The sequence below is a fragment of the Tupaia chinensis genome, unplaced genomic scaffold, assembly GCF_000334495.1.
Source record: "Tupaia chinensis unplaced genomic scaffold, TupChi_1.0 Scaffold000346_1, whole genome shotgun sequence".
Taxonomy (NCBI): Eukaryota; Metazoa; Chordata; class Mammalia; order Scandentia; family Tupaiidae; genus Tupaia; species Tupaia belangeri.
In genome coordinates, this window is record NW_006159840.1 from 1,435,282 (window position 1) to 1,445,702 (window position 10,421).

Sequence of the window (10,421 nt, forward strand, 5' to 3'; positions counted from 1 at the left end):
ACACTGGCAAATTCTCTGGTTGGACACGAGGCCATTCGAGTTGTGTCTGCTCCTTTGTAGCTGGTGAGAGAGTGCAAGGAGGTCTTGAAAGGTGGCCTTCTGATGAAGCAGTACTACCAGTTCATGCTGCAGGAGGTCCTGGAAGACCTGGAGAAGACAGATTGCAACATCGATGCTTTTGAAGAGGATCTGCAGAAAATGTTGATGGTAAGAAAAGTGGGGGGAAATTTTGTCAATATGTGTGTGGGTGTGTGCGTGTGTGTGGTGATCTTTCATCCGAGTGTCTTTCCATCTAGTGTTTGATTAAATTTGTTTCTCCTGAAGCCACTTGTTTTTAATCCTCAATGGTTCTTTTGTTTGTTTGTTTGTTTTGAGAGAGAGATTTTTGCTATAGGTTGTGTGTACTCGCTGGAGAGACAGAAAGCAAGCCCCCCCCCCCCCCCCCAAGGATGGCCGTGCCACAATCCCATCTCCTCCATTCTCCTCTCGGGATCTTGGGCATATATGCACGCACACCTGGCATGGGTTTTAAGCCAACAGGTACAGGATTTGAACCACGGTTGACTGTGTGGGAGTCAGCAATGTAACCGCTATGCCATCTACTGGTCCCAATTTTCAGTGTTATTTTTTTGTTTGTTTGTTTGTTTGTTTTTTTAAGAGGTTTTGCTATAGGGCGCGTGTGCTCGCCAGACAGACAGAGAAAGACAGAGAGACAGAAAGTGAGAAATCACCTCCTGGGGGATTGGCCGCGCCGCAATCCCTTCTCCTCCATTCTCCTCTCAGGATCTTGGGCACGCACGCACACGCGCCCAGCGTGAGTTTTAAGCCACCAGGTCCGGGACGGGAACTGCGGTCGACTATATGGGAGTCCAGCGACATAGCCATTACGTTAACTGCTGGTCCCCCAATCTTCAGTGGTTTTTAAGCTAGAATTTTTCACAGATCTGAACCTGTTTCATTGTTTAATAATGGGGTAGTGATGGCAGAACGGCTAAGAAGTAGAATCAGAATCTGATCCTGTTTCATTGAATCATCTTTTGTCAGTCATTTTTATAATACTTAGGATGCCAGAGACCTTGCGTGGCTCTGGGAATACTGAAGAACAACAAGAAGCTCATCATTTGATGGGGACTGGGCTAGGTGCATGCCTCACCTTGATGCCAGGTGCTAGAGTAGAAGTATGTGGAGTTAGGACCCTTGAATGAAGCATTGGTGTCCAGGCCAGGAGGTGCTTCTTATAAGGAGCTGAGTCTTTTTTTTTTTTTTTTAATTTTCTGTAATTTTTAAAAATAATAATTATTATTTTTTTATTTATTCATTCATTTATTTATTTTTTTTAGCTTGACCAGAGAGAGACAGAGGTTGAGAGTGAGAGAGAGAGGAAGTGAGAAAGCAAGCCACCAGATTCAGGACGTGAACCCTGGTCGGCCATGTGGGAGTGTCCAGCGCCTTAGTCACCATGCCACCTGCTGGTCCCAGGAGCTGAGTCTTAAAAGTGAGCCAGCATTCAGCAAGGGACCTGGCACGCTCAAGGACTTGTAATGGTTTGATTTGGCAGGAGCTGACCTGCTTTTAAGTGTTGTTCCCTAAAGAGACTCCCAGTCTTCTACTTGCCCTGTGCTGTATAGACCTCGCACTGTTGTTTACATATCATTTCCTGCTAGACATGGTCTGCCATCCTCCCTATCTGCCCGTTTAAGATTTACTTTCCGGTTTTATTTTTCTCCAGAAAGCCAAATTAATCTGCCAGTTTTAACCTTTAGCCCACATTTATGTACAGTTTCTTTGAACTCGCTCAGCAGTTAAAAGTAGAACTGTTCTGTTTAACCTCGAGCCAGAGGCTCTGTTCTCAGATTTCCCTAGCTTGCCTGAAGGAGAGCTTGGCGAGGCCAGGCGGCAGGGTGCTGGTGCAGGGTGAGCGCATGGTGAGTGCATGAGGCTCTGCATGGCAGGTGGTGAGGTGATAGACGACTTCAGCACTGTCGGTACATTGTTCTTGCCATCTCACTGCACCCTGCCTGGCGATGACTGCTGCACCTCCCGGTCCTGCCCCCACTTCTAGGCTGGGAGCAAAGAGGAAAATGTCCTTGCCAGCTGAGTCCAGACCTTTTCCTCAGCACAGCAGGAGCTCCCAGGGAACCCCACCCAGCGGCCTTCCCTGCCTGTTCCGGACCAGACCTGCTAGTGTCTGTGATACTGTGCTGGAGGCGTGGACTTAGACACCTCAGCCTCTGGGGTAGAAGGAGTGTAGGGAGAGTGGCTGGAATGGGACTTGGGCCACATCTGACATGCTATAAGCAAGACATGATTTGGGGACCGACAGGTGGCATAGAGGTAAAGGGGTTGGACTCCTACGTGACTGACTGAGGTTTGAGTCCTGGAACCAGTGATTTGCCTTCACTTTCCCTCCCTCCCTCTCTCTAGTCAAATGAAAAATAACAATAATAACAATAATAATAATAATTAATCAATGAATACTTATTTTAAAAAGGATGACTCTGATGGTTTGAAATTATTTTCTAAATGTTTCAAGAGAATCCATAAAGAACCGGAGCATATAAAGTGGCAGCATTTTGAAATACTTTTATTTTGTGTATCATTAAAGTTTCTTTTATTGGAAAAGCCTGGTGATTTCTTTTTTTTTTTTTTCTGAGAACTTTTTGCTATAGGGTACATGTATTTGCCAGAAAGACAGAGACAGACAGAGAGACAGAAAGCGAGAAATCACCCCCCAGGGGGGATGGCCATGCCGCAGTCCCTTCTCCTCCATTCTCTTCTTGGGATCTTGAGCACACACGCGTACGTTCCTGGCATGAGTTTAAGCCACTGGGTCCGGGACTTGAACCATGATTGACTATATGGGAGTCCAGCGATGTAGCCATTACGCCAGCTTCTAGTCCGAAGTTTTTGGAAGTTTTTATTTTTTATTATTTTTATTTTGAAAAGCATGGTAAAAAAGAGCGAGCAAATAATTTTTCTTTTTTTATGGATGATTGAACCAGAAGTGTAAAAAGACAGAATGCGCGTTGCCTCCCAGACCATGTTTGATGGCATGCAAGGGTCAGCCAGTGCCCTGCACTGTGACCTCATGCAGGAGCAGCAATCGGGAGTATTAGGCGGCGCCTGCGCCTCCCTGGGAGCAGGCACTCTGAGTGCCCCTGTGCCTGTCAGTGAGTTACCTACAACCATAGCCAGGTAGGCTTAGTCTGTGCTCAGTCTGATTTTGGCTTTGCTCTCAATAAAATGATCTACATGAGGTATAATATCTAGTCATGGGGATGAAGAAGCTAGAAATTGCCTCTGGTTTTAAAATGAAGTACTAGAAGGGTCAGGCCATGGCATGTTTTGAGTGCCGGGGGGGACCCTGTTCTGTGTTGCTATTAGGAAGGAGAGAGAGAATGGCTGCTGGAAAAGCAATCTTACTGGGTTAACCAGACACTTTTCTCTTGAAACCCACCTAAAACAGCAAAGGAAAATAATTCCATGTTCAGAAAGGGAGGAAATTGACCACAACCACCTCTGCAACCTTCCTAAAATAAAAAGACCATAACTGTTTACCTTGAAATGTAGATTAAGCAGAGGTAGACATAAGCCCTCCATACTTCCCACCTTAGGCCTGGAGAGGCCCCCTTGTGACTAGTTAGTTCTGGGATATCTTGGGATAGGAGCAGTTGGGTGAGAAGAAGTCTATCTCTGCAGAAGCCCTGCTATGGTAAGGGTCTGCATTGTGGAAAGGGAAAAGGAAAGACATTCACTGTCTCAGCTCCCCTGCTGGGCAAGGTCAGCTGCTGAGCCAGCACCCTGAAAGAGAGGGAAGCCATGCCGAGCAAGTTATGGTTTGGGAAACCTTGACTCGAGGCGCTTCACTTGCTTACAGCATCCACTGCACTGGGAACTCTGAGGTGCTTAGGCAGATAGTCAGAGGAAATAACTTGGTTAATGTTTGAGGCATCAAGCCTCAGTCGAAGCTGTCGTCTATCTTAGTGCATTTTCACGGACCCCGGTCTTAGAAATAACCAAATTAATAAGCATAAGATATGATGATGTAGGAACTTGTACTTGACTTAAGGAAACTATATCAAAAGAATTTAAAAGGATGAAACTGTGGGAATGGTGAATGAGACGTGGTAGTTGTGGAAGACACATGGGAGAGAGCTAACGTGCACAGTTGGTATTTCTACAGAAAAGTAAAGAACAGAGGAACAGGAGGGATTCTATTCTTCATTCTGTGGATGAGTTGTTGGACACTTACTGTATGCCAGGAGGCATCGCACAGGTGCTGGGGACCAGTGGTGAGCGTAAAGTCCCTCATGGAGATTGAGGATGATGGGGACATAAAATAGCAATGTCGGAAAATGCCACAGAGGAGAGGCGTGGGCCAGGGTAGTTGAAATAGTGATTTGAGACTTGGAGCATTCTGGGAATGACAAGATCCAGTATAGAACCCTGTCAGAAGTGGGTCTTGGAGACGAGGCAGTCAGGAAACTGAACTGGGATGGTGTTGTTGGGCCATCCAACCACAGGGTATTGGGTCACAGAATATGACGTTGAGCACCTTAGAGAGAGGGAAGACTGGAGGTCAGAAGGCAGAGCCTGACAAAGGAGACTAAAGTGTGATGGTCATTGAAAGTCAGAGGATGACAAAGTGGTGTATTTGCATGTGGGAGTGTTGGTGTGAGGTGGGGGGTGATGTGTGGCTGATGTAAATCTCAAAGGGGCAGGGTCTTGGTTTTGCTTTCTAGATAAGAATGTGAAGGGTAGTGGTTTGAAAGTAGCAGTAGAAAGCAAGAGACTGCAGCACTCGAACAGATGGTAAGACCAACAGTTGGTTCTTCAGAGGCCTGTGAGGGAGAAGTGCTGTCCTCAGGAGAGGTCCAGCCTGCAAAAAGGCCAAGAAGCAGGGAGGGCACTCGGAAGAGTGAAAGGAGGGTTGCAGGCCTGGTACTTCAGAGACTTGTTTCAGATCAGACAGTCGAGGCTCTACTGTAGTCTGAACCCTGCACTGCAGAGTCACCCTCACAGTCTGGAGGGTTCAAAGACGTATAGCAGAAGAAAGTGTTCCTGAAATGATAGACTTGAAATTGCCTACTGAGAGTTATAACTGATCTCGGAAAGAAGGTCCAGACAATGAATTCTGAGATGTACTTGGTGAAGAGCAGACCCAAGGATAGAAAAAAAGTCCTGTGAACATTTATACATAGAAACCAGGCCCCCTTTAGGAAGTGGTGCAGTTGGGGATCAGGTTGGCATCTGATTTTTTCCTGTCAGCCTCACCCTCAGGGTAGAAAGGCAGTGGGGTCATGTCTTAGCAGCTCTGAGGATCAGGACTTGTGACTCACATGTGGGTTACTCAGCCAAGCTTTCCTGTGAGTAGAAGAGGCCACAGGCAGTGCTGTCTGTAATATAGCTATCGTGAACCTGTCTCAAGAAAAAGTACTCGTTAGTAAAACCCTGCTAACCAGTGGATAAATCAGGATAAGAATTTAGGAATGTGAAGCTGCTGCAATAGGACATGTGGAAGATTTAAACTCACTTTGGAACAACTTAACATCTTTATAATTGATGTCTCCTAAACCTTGAAAAAATTGTACCACAAAAAGCTGGATGTTAGGAAGGGGTAGTGAGAAGTATACTCATTTATTTTTCTCAGCACATAAAGTAAAAACACCTGGGCCAAGCAGGTGGCATGGTGATTAAAGCAGTTGGATCCCACATGGCTGTACCATTTCAATCCTAGACCCGGCAGCTTGAAAAACACGCTGGGTATGTGTGTACGCATACCTAAAATCTTGAAAGGAGAATGGAAGAGAAGGGATTGTGGTGTGGCCATCCCCCCAAGGGGTGCTTTCTCACTTTCCCTCTCTCTCTGGCTCTGCCTGGCCAGTGTATATGCCCTATCACAAACTTTAAAGAAAAAGAAAGAGGCTCAAGCTAAACCATGTAATTAAACAAAGATCCTAACTTCTTAGAGCAATAATGTTTGTAGAATATTCATCAAGAAAATTTCTAGGTGCTATTGTTTTAATTTTTTAACTTTATTTTATTTTCCTATACTCTATATATTTCAGTTATTTTCTTGGGAATTTGAAGGAGCACATTGTAAGTAATGTGTTAAATTGCTAGGAGCTGTGCTGTTTAACAAAATCCTTGTTTAGACATCATCCAGCAATGGTGAAGAATCTTCTGTCCGTGTTGCATGCTTTTAACAGTCCTTTCTACCTTGCTCTTCTGCTGTGTAGCTTTCATGCTGACAGAGGTGGAAATCATGAGTTGCTGAATTTTACTTTTATAATCTTCCCTTTAAATTTTTATATTTTAAGGTATATTTTGATTACATGAGAAGCTGGATCCAAATGCTACAGCAATTACCTCAGGCATCTCACAGTTTAAAAAATCTGTTAGAAGAAGAATGGAATTTCACCAAAGAAATAACTCATTACATACGGGGAGGAGAAGCACAGGCTGGAAAACTTTTCTGGTAGGACTCCTTTTGCTCTGAATGTGGCTCCTTACTTTCTCACTCACTCCCAGTTTACTTGTTGATTGCTACACATTTGAATGTTTAATTACATGAATATTGTAATTACTCATATCTGTTATGTGCCCTTTTTTAAGTTCTTAAGTGGGGTGATTTTGCCCCTTGGAGACATTTGGCAAAGTCTAGAGATGTTTTTGATTGTCACGAGAGGGAGGATGCTGAGGGCATCTAGTGGGGAGAGGCCAGGGCATCCTTCAGTCCCCCAGTGCAGCAAATTATCCACTGGCACATCAAGTTTTGAACTTGAGAAATCCTATTGTTCCTTTCTCTTTCCTTCCTTCCTTGCTTGCTTTCTTCTCTTCCTTCCTCCTGTCCTCCTCCTCCTTTTTTTTTTTAATCAAAGAGAGAAAAATCTAAATCTTTTAAGAGTAGAATAGACCTGTGCATATCGGTCTTAGTAGGGACATTCAGAATTTAAGAGGTTTATTTGTTTGTTTTTGGAGAGGTTTTTGCTATAGGTTGTGTGTGCTCACCAGCAAGACACAGCAGAACAGAGAGAAAGAAATCACCCCACAGGGGGGATGGCCACAATCCCTTCTCCTCCATTCTCCTCTTGGGATCTTGGGCACGTATGCACACATGCCTGGCGTGAGTTTAAGCCACTGGGTCTGGGACTTGAACCACGGTCATCTACACGTGAGTCCAGTGACATAGCCATTACGCCAACTGCTGGTCCCAAGAGGTTTGCATTTTTACTGGTACTGCTTTGGAAATGTAATGCTCCTCTCAGAATCTCTTAATAAATTGTGGTTTTATATGTTGGAAAAATAGAAATGGAAATAAAGGAAAATCACGAGGAGGAGAGTGGAGTCACTCATCTGTTTGCTGTAGGAAATGAGTGTGTTTCATTAAGTGTAGACCATGATGTTGAACACAGTTTGTGTCGGTGGTCTTTGCTAGTTGTCCCTCTGCTTCTGACTTGGTTTAACTCAGGGTAAAGATGAGTGTTAACATGTGCTCTAGGTTCTGCATCTGTGTATGGGTACTACCTTCTCCCACTTGTTTCTTCTTCTTTTTTTTTGTTTTTGTCTCTATTTATCAGGACTTTTATACCCAGCTCTGATAGTCTCTCTTTCTATACATTCTATAGGATTTTAGTTTTTACATGGAGAACTTTTTCTTCTAACTTAAAGCAACTCATTGTTCTTTATTCCACCTCTCTTCTGGACCATACTCAGTATCTCAAAATCTTGTACCTGTTTTTCTGCCCTAATCACCAGTTCTTTTTATACCCTCTATTTTTATTTTGAGTAAGCAGTGAACTTGCTCTTGTCTTAATGACTCAGGCCGTGATCCCAAGATTGATGTTCTTTGCTTTCTAGTCAGCTGGATTCCCATAATCAACTTCTTAAAAAATGCAGTCCTTACTATTTTCTACAATCTCTCCCCTCTTTAATAATTTTGCCTTGTCTATAATTCTTCTGTTTGCATTTTCTGTTTCTAGCCTGTCAAATGTGTTGAAGTAATTTTTTAAAAGTTACTATTTGGTTTCACTGCAGATTCACATTATGTGATTAACTTGTATCTTCACTTCCTCCTCTCAGTCTTTGTGTTTTGTCTTTTGCTTTGTCCTTTAAATTCCCTGGGGTGTAGTGTCTGGTCTTTGTCTTTATGCTTCTTATCCTCCAGAGCTTTTTTACTGCCCTTCTTCTGGGAATGCAGACTTCAGCTGTTCTAGTTCTATTATATTTCATCTACTATATTTGAATAGCAATTGCTGCTTCACACCCAGTTTTTCCCAAGTTCAGTCAGCATTGGAATCAACCCTGACTTCCTTCTTTCTAGCACTTGGCCTCTAATTCTTTGGCTCTCCCTTCAGATGCATCATAATCTGATTCCTGCTCACCACCCCTCTTCTTTTGTTTTTGTTGCCATGGGTATCATTGTAGTAACCCGCTTTTACCCACAGTCTCTTGTAATTGATTCTTAACATTTATCCAGAGTGATCTTGTTAAAATGTATGTCAGACCATTTTCTCCTCTAAATACTCCATGGCTCCCACTCTTACTCAGTAAGAATGAGGGTGTCTAAATAGTGACCTGAAGGTTGATTCACTCTGACTTCTTGTCAAATCTTTGTCCTCATATCCTGGAGATGCTGCTGTCTTACTTTACATCCACAGTGGCTTCCTTATATTCCCACAGGCTGGGTATGTTCTAGTAAGCCGCCTCGCACTTGCTGGTCCCCATGGATCCCTGTTCCCCAGTTATTTTTAATGACTCATTTTAACAGTTCCTTAGGGTCTTTGACTAAATGCTCCCTCTTTGATGTATTTCAAATTGAAATCCCTGCCCTCAAGTATGCCTTAGCTTTTCCCTGTTTCTTTTCCTCTGTAGCACTCACTGATCTCAGAAATACTAAACGTTTTCTTTTTTTCATTGTTTTTCTCCATCCATTGGAGGGCTTTCCTCTCTCGATCACTGCTGCTTAGTACATAGTAGCACTCAATATTTTTTGAATAAATCCATTCTAAATATTTTTAGTATTTTCCTTATAATGCTTTTCTTTTCTTCTTCTTTTTTTTTGGAGAGGTTTTTGCTATAGGGCACGTGCACTTGCCAGAAAGACAGAGAAGAGACAGAGAGACAGAAAGCAAGAAATTACCCCCCAGGGGAGATGGCCAAGCCACAATCCCTTCTCCTCCATTATCCTCTCAGGATCTTGGGCACACATGCACACACATGTGCCCAGCTTGAGTTTAAGCCACCAGGTCTGGGACTTGAACCATGGTCAACTACATGGGAGTCCAGCGACATAGCCATTATGCTAACTCCTGGTCCCTTTATAATGCTTTTCTTGAACCTTTGTTTCAAATCAGGTCACCTTTCCACTTATGTAATTTAAAACCCATCCTCTTTGTCTGCCAGAGATCAAATTAATTGGTATAACAGTTAAGGCCCTATACACCTTGGCTTCAGTTTACTTTTCTGCTCCTAGTTCACCACCCCCTCCCCCTGCCCCCTCTGTAGCATGAATATCCTCTACTCTTTTCAGATGGGATGATTTCTTTTTACTCATACATGCCTCTTGCTTAACACATCATTCCTTTTGATTACATTTATTATTGTTCCTAGATTTTCATTCCCCCTCTTCCATTTTCTTCCTCACAGATTTTTTTCCTCTCACTATTGTTCTACCAGTTAAAATTCTGCATTTACCTCCCAGGCTCATTGCAGGGCTTTGTGGCTAGGAAACTGTGCCTTCAGCTGGGTATGAAACCAGACCTGCAGCTGAGTGTCCTTTCTCCTTGGACAGGAGCATTAGTGCTCTCCCTTCTGCCACATCTGATATTGGTTACACATTTACCCACCCTTGACCATTGTAGAGTGAACAAACTTGCTGAATTTTTAGTGCACTCATTTAGATTTATTTTATACACTTGAGTGTACATTTAAACACTAGTATTTAAGTTGTGTGGTTAGCGAGAAGGATCAACTATGTCATGTTTATTGACTATAAAAAATATGGGGGAGAATTTTGAAAACAACTGCATTTGAGAATTTACCTTGTTTTTCTATCCTAGCATTTAACTTATTTGGGTCATTTTATACCATTTAGACTATTTGTCTAGGAAGAAATAAGTTTGTATAATAATCCTGAAGCTATTCTGAATATAATGCAAGATTTTAAAGTTTATACTGAAATACGGTGGTAATAGAACAATGGTAAATACATGGCATAATCCAGATTTCTACTTTTGCATGTTAATCATGATTTGCTATTAAAAGAGAAAAATTCTTCTTGTCGTTGATTTTTAAACTATTGAAGCAGTAGCTAGCCTTTCAACTTTTCATTCAAAATTTAGGATATGAGGGAGGACAGTTTTCCTTCTCTGTTTTATTTCTGTTATTTTTATTCCCTTAGCAACATTGCAGGAAGGCTG

The 10,421-nt window shown here is 42.8% G+C and overlaps 1 protein-coding gene across 1 annotated transcript in view; it reads left to right on the forward strand.

Annotated features, from left to right (window-relative positions):
- The window catches only part of MAP3K4 (mitogen-activated protein kinase kinase kinase 4), a gene marked incomplete at its 5' end in the record, with an annotated part of 88,387 nt that overhangs the window by 38,822 nt on the left and 39,144 nt on the right, over positions 1–10,421 (forward strand). Inside the window, 2 exon segments of the mRNA XM_027773357.1 lie at positions 61–207; positions 6,321–6,478. Coding sequence (XP_027629158.1) covers positions 61–207; positions 6,321–6,478 — 305 coding nt within the window.